This window comes from Diabrotica undecimpunctata, chromosome 1 (assembly GCF_040954645.1).
Source record: "Diabrotica undecimpunctata isolate CICGRU chromosome 1, icDiaUnde3, whole genome shotgun sequence".
Lineage (NCBI taxonomy): Eukaryota > Metazoa > Arthropoda > Insecta > Coleoptera > Chrysomelidae > Diabrotica > Diabrotica undecimpunctata.
Window position 1 is genome coordinate 112,108,642 of NC_092803.1, and position 18,275 is coordinate 112,126,916.

Below are 18,275 nucleotides of genomic sequence, written 5' to 3' on the forward strand. Positions count from 1 at the left end.
TTCATGGTTCTTTCTGTGTATAGGACTGAGCTGTCCGAATTGCTTCTCACTTATTTTATTCTATCAGTTTCACTTCTGTATCTGCCATTACCGTTTTCGCTTTTGAGATTCCTTCAATATCTTGTAAAAATCTCATATTGGTAGCTGAATTCATCTTTTGTTGTTGTCTGTTAGTACCCACGACCCCATACATTATTGAGTGTTCAGTACTTTTGATATACTTTCGTTTTTACATTCTTAGGTATGTATCTCTTTCTTTCCAAAGAACGATGTACTACATTTATTAAATAGTTTTCTCGTGTTCTCTATTATCTGTTTATTTATTCGTCTATTTTTTTTAGTTATAGTTGCTGACCTGTGACCAATAATGACATAAGCAATAAAAATAACCAGATAAAAAAGAATTTATTTAAAAACGGCCACGAAACTGTTTGGCATCGATTTTATGCGCATGCTTCGACTTGCCGTTCGCTTACGATGCGAAAAGGAGACGTGTTGGAACGGATTTTGATACTGACCTAAGACTGGTTATTTGTTTTAATTCTGGCCATTCTAATATTTTTTCTGTTTCTTACCATTCTAATAATGTATTACTTGATGAATAAAATTTGGAAAACATAGGAATAATAGTTAAAATAATATTATGCATTTGTAAATTGCTGATTTACAAGAATACATAATTTTTGATCCACCCAGGCCAGGACCATCTTCACAAAGAACAAACATCAAGTTTGATTACAAATGGAACGAAAACGATTTCAAATTATTATTAGATTTATATATAAAATACAAACGCAAACTGAATACTTTAGAAATTAAAAATACCAAATTACTGTGGCTAAAATAGCCCAACATTTAAATGATAATGGTATCTCAATGTAACACTCAATACTTGGTTAATTAATCGTTGAAGGGCTCTTGAAAGGAATTACAAGAAATTTTTAAATAATCAAAATAAAATGTGCAAGTGTGGCCGTAAATAAATTTTAAGTGTGAGAAGGAAATTAGTGAAATTTTTGGACATAAATCATAATATCAAATATCAAATAATTAGAAAGAGAAAAACTTCAACAAATCAAAATAAGAAATGATCTAATTGATAAAAGAAACAATATAATTCAACCGAAAAATAATTTATTTGGAGAAAAAAATAATATTTTAAATCAGGCAAAAAGTTCCATTTTCAATTCTGTAAAATGTGAGTAATTTTAACAATAAATACTATAAAGAATAGTGCTAAAACACTTAACCTCACTTGAAAATCAAAATAAAACGACCAACTAAGCTAAAATGAGAATTTTTACTAGTATATTATACCACTTCAGCAGGTCAGACCAAACGGTAATAGGTTTTGCCCGCGTACTGAAATGACGGTTTCGAAACCGTACATTGAACAATCATTGAAGTTGAGTTGGAAAGCCAAAGGGATGGTACGATGAACCGTCCATTTCAGTTTAAACACATTTTATCTATTGCGCAGAAGCGGTACCGTACATTGTACGGTTTCTGTGCGAGTTGGAACAGACCTTAAAATAACCGAAATAAGAAGTCAAGACGAGAAACGATACACTGAGCATAATGCAAAATTCAGGATATAGTAAAATAAATAAAAACAAATTAATGGACAAATTACGTGATGTGTCACAAGAATGTTGTCCGTGGGTACCTTGTCCGGATCGCTTCAGAAACATTTAGGAACTAAACGTCATCACACAAACTGAGAAGCAATAGAAGAAGTTCCTTCCCTACTTAATACGAATTGCGGACCTCAGCTACTTCTGGTGCAGTTTTGCAACTAACTTAGATTCCTATTGATGGTGTAATAAATATTTCTGTTATTATAATTTTATTACATTTCACTCGATTTTTTATGAAGTACTTAAACTATTTTTATTTTAGCACCCTGCCTGAAATGCTTTGTTCCCTCCGACGAACCGGCACCCGGAGACGGTGACGCTCTCACGCCTATTGATGAAGATGAGGAGGAGGACGATGAACCAATAACGATGGGAGGGGGAAGTGGGAAGAATGTTATTCCCACGATAGTTGAAACAGCTACTTCATCACCTGATGAAAAGGAAGAAATACAACTGAAAGAATCTGTTTTATAAGTATGTTGGTAGTAGGTTCATGTGTTGATTACGATACCATCGCCTGAAAAAATGTTTACTTATTATTGGTTTTTCGTTCAAGTACAGTTCTTAAATTTTTCTCCCAGTCACGTTACAGTCCATTTTTTGAGGGATACAGTACATTCAATTGGGTGGTATTTGCAATCTCTTTAGATAATAACACATTTGCCTTACCAAATCCATCCTAAGTGCTAGAATATTCTAATAAGTCAGTGTTGTCAAGATGTATGTTTGGTAATTCGATCATAAAAACGATAGGACTAGGCCATATATTTCTATTTAAGAATTGTATTTTAATTAAAATTATGCTGATTTATATGCAGCTAAGAGTTGTCTGTGATATTGACATAAAAACCACATTCGCATTCTTTTAAGTGATTGGAAGAACTTTTATATAATTTGGAACTAATATTTAATAGTATATTGAATATTATCGATTTTTGTACGTAGCAACAAGCCACAATTTCAATTTTTATAAACTGCTATCAGAATATAGTCTTAATTTCCCCTCTTTAGTAAAATGTCAACCTTTTTTTGTTATATAAAACAAGGTACATGTCAGGGAGGGAATTTGAAGCACGTTGTAACCCCAATATTATTCAATAATTTCAATTGTATTTAATCGTTGTGCGTTTAGTCTGAACTTTTCTATGCCAAAAAGTAGGTTTATGGTGTTAACGCACAAACGACAGTCTTATTAAAATCCTTAGATTTCCGTGCATGATAATGGTTAAAATATCAGGATTGTGGGGAACATTTAAGGAAGAGCATAAATGATGGCCTAGGAAGAAATAATTCCACGTAATAAAGGAAGAACTAAAAACAAGACCATAGACCAAAAAAAAACTATAGAAATACTGATTAAGATTTGGGAAAATGTTATAAGAACAAAAATATGTTAAAGATGAGCAACATTCATCAGATGAGCAATGTTCCCTTTTTTAACACTGAATATGGCGTACAACCATTCTCTAAAAAATGTCTTCTGGATGCTTATGATTGACTTAAAAACAATTTTAAAACTATTAGATTAAAAAAAAATACGAAATTACAACCTGTAAAAGTACGAAATAATTTAACATAACTGATAAACATTTTTCAGGTGATAAAAAGTAACTGATGCCATTAATTGTTTTACAAAAAGATTATTATATATAATTCTTGATGGATTAAAGAGAGATATCCATCTACAAATTATGTGAGTTAACATGTCGAAGTTTTAAAAAACTGTTTTGGAAATTTATTGATAAAAAGATTTTTATATAAATAACAAAGTGCTATTTAAAAATGATCTCTATATAATTAAGAATATACTTAAATCGATTACATTAATTATTTTTTAGTCCCACATGTTTTATTAAGGTAAGATCTGTCTAATTTACTATTTGTGTGCAACTGTTTACTTTGGCCATATCATACTTGATCAAATATCTTGGTGAGAATAAACCAAAATTAGAAAAAAAATCTTTATTTTATGTTAAATACAAAAATGTGTTTTGGAAACATTTTCCAAAAATAAAGAATTTAGATTATAATTATTGGTTTATTCCTAACTATATCCTTGATTTCTTGATAATTTACTATAACTTTTCTCGGCTTAATAACTCAATGGGCTCACTTCATCTTGAGTGGTATAGCGCCTATTTAGTTCGAGCTACACTACCGCTAGATATTTTTCAAACGTCCTAGTTAAAAACACAAATTTGTTCTTTGGTTTTGATCCATTTGATCCCTACGGTAGGGATGTAAGGCGTTAAAAAACCGAAACACATCGCACAGATTACAAACTAAGAACACACTGCGATCTTTTACAGATCTACTGTGGTTTTCTTTGTCGATTAAAACTTCTGCCCTATCTTTTTAATGAGATTCAATAGTCTCGAGAAGAGTATTTGCATATAGGCTAATGCTTCTGTTTTTTTTCTCTCCGTTTTATAAATACCACAGGTTTGTGAGGCCCTCACATCGAATCAGGACGTGCAGAGCGGTTTACTCTTCTTTCAGAAAGAACCAGCAAGTAACTTCTTCCGTCAATCCCATAAGACTCAACTTGTTATTGAGAATATAGTGTCCAGTCAACAGCCCCACTATCACCTTGACAATCCTTCGACTGTGGGTTAGTAAGTAGGCTGAGAATTTGGCTGAATGTCCTCTTTAGCTCTTTGTCCTGGTGCATTTTCTTGCCACTCTAAATACTTATCTTGCACCGATTTACCAACTAACTCTTAATCGTTACTCGATTCTATTTTCAACTGTACCAATATACGTATGTTCGGCCAGTCTGTTTTGAATATTCTGATTGACTGATGAACTTAATAATTTGCAATGGGCGAGAGTTTCAATTGGCGATATATCTTGTAATTCTTGTTCAATGAAGCTTGTTTTTCCAAATTATTTTATGGGTTATTTTAAACAAGTATTAAGGAACAGGCCAGTCACCGATGAACACAATTTCATTTATTTTTATAAACAAATCGTTTACTCGACTGCAGTTTGAAAGAAGAATTTAGTAACATTGGATAGGTACAACATAAATATGTAACTATTTAATAAAAATATTACCCTTGAGTTAAACCAAAGAAAAAGGTTACAGTAAACATCTTTGAAGTATAATTTGAATAAAATATAATTATTAATTTGTAATTTGTCGTCAACACTAACAATAACATTAAGTTAAAATATTGACAATATAACATATATTTAATCGTCTATGTCACATTCGTTTTCAGTGTTTATGTCCGTTACGCAATTTTCGGGTTAATGAATAATTATTTTTTTTTTAACCGCAACAAGGTATTACTTATATTCGTCTTCTATTTTATACAGATTTAATGGCAGCTTACCAACTTAATTGATTAATAATTTAAATTTTTCTTGAACATATACATGAAGAAAATTTCGACGAAACGATTTTTCTTGTGTGAAAGTTTTCTTATGTACTTTGTTTTTCAACTGAGTTCAATTAGCTGTTTAGTTTCTGTCCATATGTAATTGCCTCATTCGCAATAAAATACCGAGTTAGGAGATACGTTATTTAAAAACATTTTTTATAGTTATGTGGGTTAATTTCGAACAAAATCTAATACACATTTTGGACGATAACTTTTGCTTGTGATGCTTATGGATATAACGTGTACTGAATTCATTTATATCAACAATCCAATGACGCTACATCTTATCTAAATTCAGATTAAGATTAACAGGCAAAATTTTCGAAGGCAATTACAGAAGTTTTAAAATCAACAGAGATGAATAAATATATACTTTCTTCAAAAACGTTTACAAATGTAATGTTATTATAGCTGATCTTAAATTTAAACTGTTTATTTTTTGATATCTGAATTACCCCATCTGAAAATGCCAAGTGATTAATTGTAACAGAATTGCTATTAAGATACTGAGATATTAAGATATTAAGATTGTATAAGATAATAACAGAATTGTTATTAAGAAATTTTGAAAGATCTTGCATATGTTAGCTTTATTAATAATTTTTATCATGGAATAATGGAGTTTGGGACTTACTTTATCAAACTGAACTTGTAAGCAGGCAAAAGGGTTGTTTTATACCAAAAAAATTACAAAAAATACCTATACCTATGAAGAACAAGGTTTTTTTGTATTTTCCACAACCTGAAAAGTGTATAGTTTCTGAAAACTTATTCATAAATACCACTCAATTCGGTAGATAGGATAAATTATATTATCTACTATACTTAAGGGGAGTAAACGACAATTTTCATTAAAAATAAATAATAAAATGATGACGTGATTGGTTATGGTGAAAACCACACCTAATCAGGTCAGTAAAATTACCTTATTAGTAATTATAAATCATGAATAAATATTCCATAAATTATATTGAAAATTTATCAAATTTACCGGTTAGTTTCTAGAATTCTCAACTCTATAATAACCACTTGAATAGACTTCTGTTGTATAGATAGATTCTATTTTTAAAATACCAAGACTAAAAATTATATAAGTAAAAATATTTACATAAAACCTATATGGTATTTAATGTAATTTATTATTATTATTATTTGAAATACTATTCTACTATACTGGCAAATTTAAAAATTTATTTTATTTTTTGTGAAATTATGTTCATCATTGATTGGTCTATTTTATTGTACCTGTTTTAGATAAGAACTCCATTTACATTAACTATACGTTCCTGAAATATATTGTAGTTGAATCCGATATCATTGTGGATAATTACCAAATTGGTAGAATTAATTCACTGCATAATTTTTCACATTGAATGCGAAGTGTTAAGTGGTATTGTTATAAAACTATGTTGTATGCATTAAATCATTTGCCAAATATAAAATGCATTAAGAATATATAAAACGAAGTTATTTTAGACGTTTTCATCGCATAACAGGTCGTAACACGCATACGACATTTTTTAAGATGGTGTGCAAAACTACCATATGGGGAAGCAGGGTCAAAATCTTTAAGAATGGCTGAAATTATGTTTTATTATTTTGTTATTTTTGATACACTGTATCATAACTCTCATATCCTATCATCACTTTCGAAAAATTTCGAGGAACCAAATGTTTGTGTTCGTTCAACATACAAAAGAGGGGATGCACAAAAGAGAGATATAATTTTCTTTTCTAATAAATTTGCGGTGCAATGCATTGCAGTAGAAACTATCTTTGTTCAATTATTTTTCTTCCGTGATCATTATTTTATAATTATCTTGATAATTTTAACCAATATTGAATAGGTTGTATCAGTTTTTAAATTGTTGAAGATCATTAAATACGTATATTTTTTAAGTTTAATTCTCTAGTTGAGTAAAATAAACTAAACATTATCTTTTTCTAGCCCTGCCGACTGCTGGATAAAGAGTTCTTCTCGGATTTCATGTTTTTCTATTTTTTGCTCCTTTCGTCCAGTTTGTCTCAACTATTTTGCTAATATGACCCTGATTTCCCACCTGTTCATGTTCTGCATGACAACCTGTCCGGTCCGCTTTAGTTTCTAGTCTATAAGTTTTGGTCTTGAATAAACACTATAATGATTGCAAATTATACCCATTTCACTTCATATAATTACTTAATACATAAGTCTGAGAATATTATTTTATATCTACTATTTAAATGGTTTGTTCAAACTTAGAAATTTGAACGTTAACTGAGATTTAAAGTGCTAGAACCCATTCGGGGCTGTTGTCAAACGAAAGAAGTTTTTTAGTTTTTTCTTTTTGAGAATTCAAACCGCTGGACGTTAAAAAGTTTTTATGTTATTAAAGCACATTATTATCATCGTGTTCAAATGAAATGTTGAATATTTCATATAGTTATATAGGTTTAATTCCCAACAGATCCAGAAAATGGCGGTAAGTCATACGGGATATGACTTAGTTCGCATTCATTTTATTTAAATTACGTAAAAAAGATTTTATTTAATTATTTCTGAAAATTTGTACTTATATTGCTTTGTACTTACAAAGTACTTTTTTATTTTCAATAATTTAAGTATGAACAATTTTGGTTTGTTTTAAAACGATGACATGTCAGCTTCAAACCAATATTACGATTCAAAAATGATTTTATTTACATTTGTAGCCATTTTTGTGGCTCTTTCTTTATATTTTGTAATTCTTTATACATTATATATTGTCAACTAACTATCTTATTTAGACATGATTTTAACTTAAAAGAATATAAATGTTACCAATAATTTTACAGAGTGTGCTAGAAGTTTTGTTAATGCTAGAAAAGCTGGATGAAACAGGAATTTTTTTAGTCATGGCTTTGAGTAGAAGCAAAGACGAAAAACTGACAAACTATTGTTTATTTTAAATTTAATTAAAAATAATATATTTGCAGGTTAAACCATTAATTACAATTAGAATCTTTTATTGTTCAAAACAGTGTTGAAAGTCTTTTGTCAATTCCTCCAAGATTCGGGCAGTTTTCTTTTTCACAGCTTTCAACATACTCAATTATGGTTTCTTTTGCGGTTGCTAGCGTTTGGCGCATGCATCATCTCTTGTAGTAGCATCAGACCTGCTATTTTATAATGCACCTCGTGTTTGTAGTAAGATTTTCGAAACTAGTAGTCCAAACTGTAAGATCCATGTACAAAATCGAATCGAATAATGTATAAAACTTGGTCTATGCCCTTTGAGTAAACACTTCTATTTAGTAAATCAAAGATAAGATTGTACATAATAAAATTAAAAATATAATCGAATATAAACAAATTGGTTAGAATTAATCAAATTTAGATTTATCATTTGAAATTGACAATAGTTAGGGTCTATTCAAGCTTTTCTATCGATTGAGATACACTTTAATTTAAAGTTCAGTGTTCAAAAAAGATATTGAAGTAACTGTATTATCTAGCGCTCTCTGTTCTGAGTTTAATGACCCTGACAATACCAAGAAACTGTATAAAAACTGAAATGTTATTAGTATTTAAGTCGAAATGTATGTCAGGTCATTAAAGCATTTTTTTAATGATATTAAATGGATAAACTCTGTATTAGTGTCCTATCGAAAAATTACAAATATCAATAGCTACTTTTATATTAAATTTTTTGTAAATTATGTTTCATTTATAATGTAGAATAGTTTTTAATGAAATATGCCCAAACCAGTTTTTAAAAAAGTACATAAACAATGTATTTTGAGATGCAACACTAATTTTTTCTTTGTATATTTTTTCTAGTGAATTTTAAAACGCAAACTTTTTGTGTTTGGCGTATTCGTATCGTTTAAGTGAGAACCAACACCAAATTGGGTTGTATATATACTGTTATATTTTACCAATATTACTGTACCTACATGGGTAATTTGAAAACAAAATGGCCTGATAAAGAAAATAACAGTATATACCTTCAAAAAAGTCATATTTTTCAACATAATCTCCTCTAACATCAATACTTTTTTTTTCATTTGGCAATATTCCAATCTCTTTATCCACTCCTTGTAGTGTTTTTCTAAAGTACTACAAAGTGTATCTACAATTACTTCTAAATTGAACGAAAAGGATTGACCACCGAGGAAAGCCTAATGTTTTGAGACTCGATGGAATTCCTAGTGAGAATACGATGGATATTACACCCACCTTATATGCTCCCAATGTCCCAATAGATCCCCAATTTCTCTGATGGAAAAGAATTTTTCATCTTCGTTGCCTTTTTTGAGCTGAAGAACAAATTTAGAAACCGCAAATAATTTTGTTAATTATCAAACCTGAATTCTGTTTCTGCTTAACCCCATATAAATACTGTTTTTTTATTTTTAAAACCACGTGTACTCAAACTGCTCTATTGACAATCAACTGCTGTCCTCAACGACTTTTGACGAAATTTTATTTTACAATCTCGTGTACCAACGTAAGTGAAAAAGTATGGTTGCTATCTCTGGGCTAGATTAAGAACTTATCAAACAGCCTTAGTAGTACTGCAAATAGAAATAAGTCACAAAGCTGAAAATAGAGCCGGTTATCGTCCAAGGAGGCATCTTTGTTCCTTTACTTGTGTCTTTCTTATTGAAATTATTTTCATTATCCCTTTAAGTAATGTTAGAATTAAGATTATTCATGTTTTTATTATTATATCATTTTGTCGGTATCACCCAATACATTATCATCTTAAATAGTTTAAATCGATTATAACAGGTCTCTTTAAATAAAATATGTTACTTTTATCAACATATTTTATCAAAAATTTAATTTTAATACTGCAGTAGGCGTCTTATAAAAGAAACTGGTTATTATTTAACCTGGTTATGAGGTTGCTTTGAGTTCGATTAATTATCTGATTTTCCATAAGAGGAAATCAAGAAAAAAGTAGAAAAGTTTATGTTATGGTTTATTGGACATCACAGAATTTAAAACTTTTCGTTTCATTTTTAAGTACTTTTCCACTATTTAAAGACTTTTAATTTACAAAACTTGCAGTAACAACATATGCTTTTAAAAATAAACAGAAAGTATGTACTTTTTTGATAGAACACCATTTATTTTACTGATCAAATACGACTGGTTTCATAGATTTTTGTTTATAATAATTCATAATTTTGTGATTAGTGATACTTAGTATTTTTGTGAATATTAGTCTGTAAATTTTAAATAGGCCATGTACATTAAGAAATACTATTTATGAATGTATAAAATATTCTTCGACAATACTAGAATAGTTTTTTTTTTCATTTACTGCACAATTTGTCCCTAGTGATGTGGCAAACAATATGCAACAATATTCAGCTGTATAATTTACCGTATGCCGCAAGTTGTGAAAGTGGGATCAAGTAACTTTAGCCAATAAATGCAGTGGCAAACAAAATTTTTGATATCAAAAGCAAGCTATCAGCGAAAATCGAGCGATTTTTCTATTTGACAATAAAGTGAAAAATAATTAATAAAGTTACCAAATAATGTTTATCATAAGTTATCTCCTGTTTTTCTAATGTAAGTTCTACCAAATTGAAAAAGACGTGCAAATACGTTTTCTTGTTTCTACACTTGGTACAGAAAATGGCACCACAGAAACTAAAATGATATTTTAATATTCTGTATGGTAAAAATAACTTTATATAATTAAATACTTAAATTTGGAAGAAAAGATTAATAGTACTTGTTTATCTTTGAAAATTCCTACCACTCCTAACTAACCCTTATTTAAATAAAATTGATTCTATATAGCAAAGCTCAATCATATCTAACGCCGTACAAGTATACATCGAAATTATTTATGTAATTAATCGACTCTTGCGTCGCAAACAGGTGATCTTGGGGACTGCCCTCGTATGCTCGCTAGTGACGCTCCTCCGTTATGTGTTTGATGGATTGGACCTCGCCGCAGCTTCATGACGGTTATCACAGCTTATCCCACCTATGCAACATATATATGCACGTCGACCATGTTGAGTTCTGAAGGTTAAGTGTGCACTAGGTCTTACTTGGTAGGTCAAATACAGGAGGTGTCTCTGCGATGCAAGGTATAATTGTAATTGGTTGAACTTGCGACGGGTCCTTCTATCCTCTATCACTCCAGACATCAGGATGGAAGGGCTTGTTAAGGCAAAATATCTCTTTTGATGTCCTGCTATCACCCGATTCCCATTCTTTTTCCCACACATTCATCGGGAAAACCACACATACACGAACCACCAAAGACTTTCAACTCCCTGCCTTAGCGAGGCTGTCATCTCTCTCGCGTCGTCTGTCTCCCATTCGCTCCTCTTGCGAGGTGCTACTTGCTCGTTTTAAAATTCTGTTGCGAGTTCCCTCTTCTTTCGTTCTTTTGAAGACAGCAGCTCCCTGATAAATTTGTGGAACCGTGTCCACCACCACTCATCCCTCAATATTTTCTCCACCATTTCTCTCACAAAGAAATTATTAACACCATAAAAAACACAAAAATTGGCTTACTTCGGCCACATCATGCGTAATGATAAATACCGACTTCTACAAGGTAAGATTGAGGGTAAGAGAGACCCTGGACATAGACGTATATCCTGGCTGGCCAATCTTAGGAAGTGGACTGGTCTAACGTCAACTGATCTATTTCCAGTTGCTGTGAATAGAATAAGATGGGTCAATGTGGTCGCCAACATCTCTAGAAGATGGGCGCATTTAGAAGATTTCTCTCACGGAATCAAGCATGGCAAGCATCTCACGGAATGGATGTATTTATATTCTTTGGTTAGAGTCTTGAGTCGGCTAAGGTATTTTGGTGGAATGTCCCTCAGTACTGGTCACCAATGGGTTGGTGTGGATTTGATTACTTCAGCGATCATTCTCATGGTGATATTTATCTGGACATCAATCTTCTGAACGTGAGCACTGTTGATCCATATTGGTGCGCAATATTCAACTACAGAATAAACAAGAGTTATACCTGAAGACCTGAGTATGGATGCCAATGCTCCCAAGAAGAAGAATACTTGTGGCATAATTTAAAGTAATTCCCATATTCGACTTAATAACACGCTCCCATCGGTGCTTAAAGTCGCTGAATCAATTTTAAAGTCCATTTTTTGTAATAGCTTCCAGTGCCATAGTTGTACTCGTTTGAATAGTCTCTATTGTCAAAAATTTGCACTTTAAGTGACATTTTTAGTTTTCGGAACACAAAAGTAGTCGCAGAGTGTTAAGTCGGAACTGTACAGATTTTGGCTGAGTTATGTTTTACTAATAACTGTTCAACAAGTTTAAATGAATGTGCTGTGATTCATTGTGATTACGAAATCAGCCGCAGTTTGTCCGAAAAATGAGGCTGTTTTCTTTTCGTTGCGTCTGGTTACCTATTTAGATTGGATGTAAAATTTTTGTTGATTATCTGACTTCTTAGAGCGTATGTAGGGTCACAATACCTTCATAATCTGTAAAAAAAATCAACATGGACGTTCGGTTAAAAGCTTCCAATAAATACTTCTAATTTGTTTCTAGATAATCGTACACCTACCAACTTGTTAAGAGTAATGACATTTTAAGTATATTTTCTTCATTAGCAACCATTTCCAAGTAAGCAAGAGTGAATCTTTTTCTGTTCTACCGTGAGCAATATTAGAATGTATTCAGCACAAACGCGAGTAATTTTCGAATTCTCGAAACACAAGGTTTCGGAATTCCAAGATAGATTTCCAATATTCTTCAATAGCAAGTCTCATACGTTCGATATTTACCGGTCTTTCTCTGGAGGATCGACCACAATGCAGCCATTTTTAAACCTACTGAACCATTCATTTATCTCTTTTGGCTCGTACATTCATATAGAAAGGACTTTTAAATGGTTAGGATAGTTTCCGCAAACCTTTTTTTGAGTTTAGAGCAAAACAATGTAAATTCGTTGCTAGTATCTGCATAATATTCAGTCACAACAGGGATATGTTATTAGAAACTAGAAATGTTCTGTCGAACAGGATAATATACGGCAAGATCGAGAAAGTTACTGATTACGCAGGATCCCGCAGAGGCTACTGACACGTTTTGGCGCGATTATTTTTGGGAGAGACTTATATAACATACGTAATAAATAACATATATTATTTTTAGGAATTAAACCAAAACATGTGAGTTAAACTTACCTCGGTCATAAGAATTAGAAAATGGTTAATATTACGATGAACGTTTTTATATTTTTTTATTTCATTTCTTGGGTTTTATCTTTTCAGCACAAAATTCCTTAAACTACTTTCATCAATCTTTTTTTACGCACTCATTTATTCAAAGTATTGATTAAAAAATACATTCTGGTTTATTATCAAATTCATCATCATCATTCTGACTTTACAATCCTACGTGGATCTTGGCCTCCTCAAGAATTTCTTGCCAGTCCTCCCTATCCATCGCCTTCCTCCGCCAAGCACGTATTCCCATATTTTTCATGTCATTAACGATATTGTCAAGTAACTTCTCTGGCCAATGGGTCTATCAAGGAGCGTTTTTCTAGCTGGGTCATTTTGTTCCATCCGCATTACATGCCCTAGACGTCCTGTCTTAATATGTTTTACGATATTTAGTTCCTAGTATATTCTATAAAGTTCGAAGTTGTATCGTATTCTCCACACTCCTTTGTCATTCACTGCTCCATAGATTAGCCTTAGTACTTTTCTTTCGAAACATCGTAACATGTTTTCATTACTTTTTGTTAAGAGTCTGGTTCTCTAAACCATATGTTAGGACTGGGCGTAATATTGTTTTGTAGAGGATTGTTTTTGTATTTCTCAATATACTTGTGGATTTAAAAAGGAGATCGAGCCCAAAAGAGCATCTGTTGGCGTGAAAATTCTGTGGTTTATCTCTGCGGCAGTATTATTTTCAGTGTTAAGGATGGCTTCGTTCACTGCTTCGATGACGTCGTTTTCTATAACAATTGGTCGTAGGATTTGTGGTTGCGTGCTTATTTTCATGTACGTCGTTTTGTTGGTGTTTCTTATTTAAACCCGTTTTTGTAACTGATTCTTTTAATGCTACATTCGCCTTTCGTGTCGCTTTTTCCGGTCCCCCTAGCAATATTGATATCATCAGCATAGGCAAGGACTTGCACTGATTTATCAAATAGACATTTAAGAAATTGATACTTGAACCTTGGACATTGAAGAAATTGGTACATGTCGTATATTGTATTCCGTACTTCCATTTTTGATCCTTCAGGTAGATCGGTTGTCTTGGTTTTCGGACGAGGTCTACTTTTGCCTGGCTTTAAAAGAATATGATTATTTTCTTTCCTTTTTATAATTGCACATATTATATATAAGTATATATATATATATATATATATATATATATATATATATATATATATATATATATAATTCGTCAATAATGTCATACTTGTGCAAACATCTAGCTGATGAGCTGTATATAAAGTATGCTTAATTTTGTATTTCTGTGAAGAAACCAATAATGTCTGAATTATTAGGAGACTAGAAATATGTCCCATTTGGATTACTATGGGCAGTATAGAAAATATACCACTGATGCCTGATAAAATATAAATACTTCAAATCGACGACAGCTGAAGATACGCTAGTAAGGAGAAAGATATCCAATTTCTGGCTGCTGCAAAGATTTGGAAAGTTCATTCGGCCTATTAATGAAAAAAGTTACCAACGCCTAAACGTATTGTCTTGTGCCTAAATAATTGTCGTGGTGTGTATAAAGGTGTTCCAAACTTTTTTGGTAGCACGAAAGGATCGATCGCATTTTCCTTAGCTTACTAGAATTTGATTTCCTCAATTTATTCGAAATGGATTTATATTGAATCAAATATAAAAAAATATGATTTAAATTGCCAAAAATTAGGCATTTTTCTTTTTGATTATGTGCAAAGATCTTAATATTAGCTTTTTTTAGCACGAAAAGGTAAGTAAATACTTTTTATATAAGACTAGAAATTTTTATGTATGCACTCAAATTTATGAATGCAGCACCATTTAATTTTTTGTGTCCACTACTATTAAAGATTGTTACCCTATACCAGATAACTGCATAAATATCCAGCGTGTTGATCCGTACAGTACATAAGTTGTTGATTTTTGTATATAGTTAGGAAAGGAGGGCAATACGCATCAAAATATTCATCCCACAATAGGAATATACACCGTATTGTTTGCGCATCCAAGTATTTGTGTCCAAAATCTATAAAATATATTTACCAATTGCAACCACAAAGACTGCTCAATTTAAATAATATTTGCCCCCCTTATTTCTCTTAACTTTTTTCCTTTTTTCTACTTTTTATTTCACAGTGCTAATTAATTTGTACAGTGAATTGTTCATTTTGTTATGAAAAACTAATAACAAGCACGCTTGTGAAGTTTTTGTATATGTAATATAGTTCAAACCAAATAGGACACCATTAAAAACATATGTGTATAATTATTTTAGCCTGTCATATGTACCGCTATTTAACATTACACATAACTCAATACATAACACACTCAAAAATTAACAAAAATAACCTTGCTGTTTCCGCTTTTTTTTATATCATACTAACTTGATTAAATAACACAGTACACAATATATCTGGTAAGTAGTATCCATTATGTGTTGCATATTGTTTGAAAATATTTCATTTCGTTAACTGAAATATTTCTAGTGTATAAAGAGAATTATTTTTTGGTAATCATAAAAATATTTCAGTTGACTTCTTAGTAATAGGCTTTGAATATTTCCACTGGTATATTTGATCTGTGTTTAGGGATAAAAATCAAAAAATTGTGTGCCTGATTTAAAATACCTGAAGAGTTACTGCTTTTACTGTTTATTATTGACATGTAACACATATTTGCAAAAATAAAGGATATTGGTAATACACAACTTGATTTCATGAAATATCCACTGGTATTATACGTATGGTAGGTACCTTTATTCTTTAAATCTTTTATAAGATTACTTAAATGCAATCTTTTTTGAAGATATTGCCCTAAAATTTTTGCTCCCTACTGTCTTGATATTATTCATTTCTGTTTGTCTTAGCCATGCTTTTGTTCATGAAGTTATTTGTTCAAAACCTTATCTCGGGTAGCATGATACTGCAACTTTATTTATCCCATGGTTTTTGATTATTGGTTCATTGTTGATTCCTTTACAAGTTATTGTTTCATAACGCGCATAAACTGTTGCATAAATAATACTTTCCAACTTATTCTGAATATCATAATTAATTTCAAGTTAAAGGAAATACATTCTCTATAATATTGTCGATGTTCAGTTTGAACAAAAGTGGTATAAGGCTATACCATCTAATTCCACTGGGTCTTGATATATGTACATGTATACTGAATATCATGGGAATACTAGAGAGAAGGACTTTAAATCTCGACCAAATTCACGATAACAGCATTGGATATCGACCAGTAGAAAGGACGATGGGAGACATGTATGTACAAAAATGAATAAAGTGAGACACTTGATGGAACATAGAAATATGTGGAGAGCAACAATACTTTCAAGGTCAAAAGTTTTTCTAACAATTTGGAAATATTTCAGATGATAGTATCTAAAATAATGGTTGCACCCTATACAACTGAAAGGAAATCGGTTATAACCGAATATAACAGAACTAAATAAAACAGTATGGCGGTCATAAAAATACTGTTTCTTATTTTGTTGTTTTAATCAGATAGGACTTTTCTTCCACTAATCCCTTTTCAGGGAAAAAAGAGCAAAACGAACAATGGCATAAATAGCTATTACATTATATCTTTAGAAATAAAATAATTAAACGAGGAATAATAATGGACTCATATTTTTACTTTATGTATAATGAGCCTTACTGTATGAGGTCTGTCCCAAAAGTACATAACCTTCGATTATAGTTTCAAATTGCTTTATTTTCATTTTTCAACTCGTGGCATTGTGGCATCCTTCGAAATAATTCCCATTCTCCCCACTCAACAGTATGCTCTCAAAAGTGCTTTAAGTCACTGAAGCAGTTCTCTTTGTATATAAGCAGTTGTGTGAACTTTGTATGTTGAGAAAAACTATTTCAAAAGGTTCAATGAATATGACACAATATTTTAATGAGAAAACCAGTCGCCAGTCGCTCATGAATGAGACCACGGTATTGAAGTTACATTACGCATTGAGAAGGCGTGTTAGAACTTCACCTTCTCGGATGAAAGTTTCAATTGTGAAGATTGTTGTTTTGTTTCGGGAAGTGTAAACCTACTACTTGATACCTATAATGATGGATATTTTCTAGACCAACTCGTAAGGTTGAATTTAGGACGCGCGAGTAATTTTCAAATTCTCGGTTAGAATCCTCGAAACATAAGTTGTCTGAATTTGAAGGTCGCTTCCTAAATTGCGCATAGTCAAACGACAATATTCTTCAATCGCTAGTCTCCATCGAGTTAGATAGATTCTAACTCGATCTCGATGCTAGTCTCACACGTTTGATATGTTCCGATGTTGTTGTACTGGAACAACTTATAGATACTGTCGACCGATGTGAAGCCACTTTTTAATCGATTAGACCATTCTTTTATCAGTGTTTTACGCATACGTTTATCTTCCAACTACTTTCACAATATTTGAATAGTTACCACACATCTTTTATCGAGTTTAAAGCAAAAATTATTGCAAAATTTGTTGTTCTCATTCTTTTCTTACCCCTGTCATTCTCGGCGAAAACAAAATACGACGAATACAAAAAGGACAATGTAAAACTATTACGAACAAGAAAATCCTAGTTGGTAACTGCAGTATACAAGTTCGTGAAATTGCATCGTTTTGGTGCAAAGTTATGAATAAAGGTCAGATGCTACTGCACTGACCTCGTATAATGAATAAGATGATAGGATTTTGTTTGAAAGTGGCCTCGTTAGTGGATGATAAAGTTTCAGGGGTTTCTATAATTGAAATAAGTCGGTGGACAAATGTAAGATATTCGAAGAGGTTCAATACATTATTCTGTGTTAAATCTAACTTGATTGTAAAGTAGGTTAAAATGTTCTGCCACGTTATAGTTGAAATTAAGGTTCATTCAAAACAAAACTCTCTGTTTTGTACGTACACTATTATCACAAAATTATTTTGTGAAAACAATGTTATTTTTAAAGTCAGTTATTGATGGTCAATTAAAAGTTTTATGTATCTAAGTAAAAGATGTGGAAATATTCAAAGTGCATATCTACCTTCTCTTTCATTTGGTGATATGTGTAT

General features: G+C 31.4%; 1 protein-coding gene across 3 annotated transcripts in view; it reads left to right on the plus strand.

Moving 5' to 3' along the window:
* LOC140452573 (monocarboxylate transporter 14) overlaps nt 1-14,195 on the plus strand; it is a 194,535-nt gene extending 180,340 nt beyond the window's left edge. For all 3 annotated transcript variants that reach the window (XM_072546899.1, XM_072546902.1, XM_072546909.1), the window contains one exon: nt 1,900-14,195. In XM_072546899.1, coding sequence (XP_072403000.1) covers nt 1,900-2,111 — 212 coding nt within the window. In that variant the 3' untranslated portion in view covers nt 2,112-14,195. The remainder of the gene's footprint in view (nt 1-1,899) is intronic.
* Nucleotides 14,196-18,275: the final 4,080 nt, after the last annotated feature.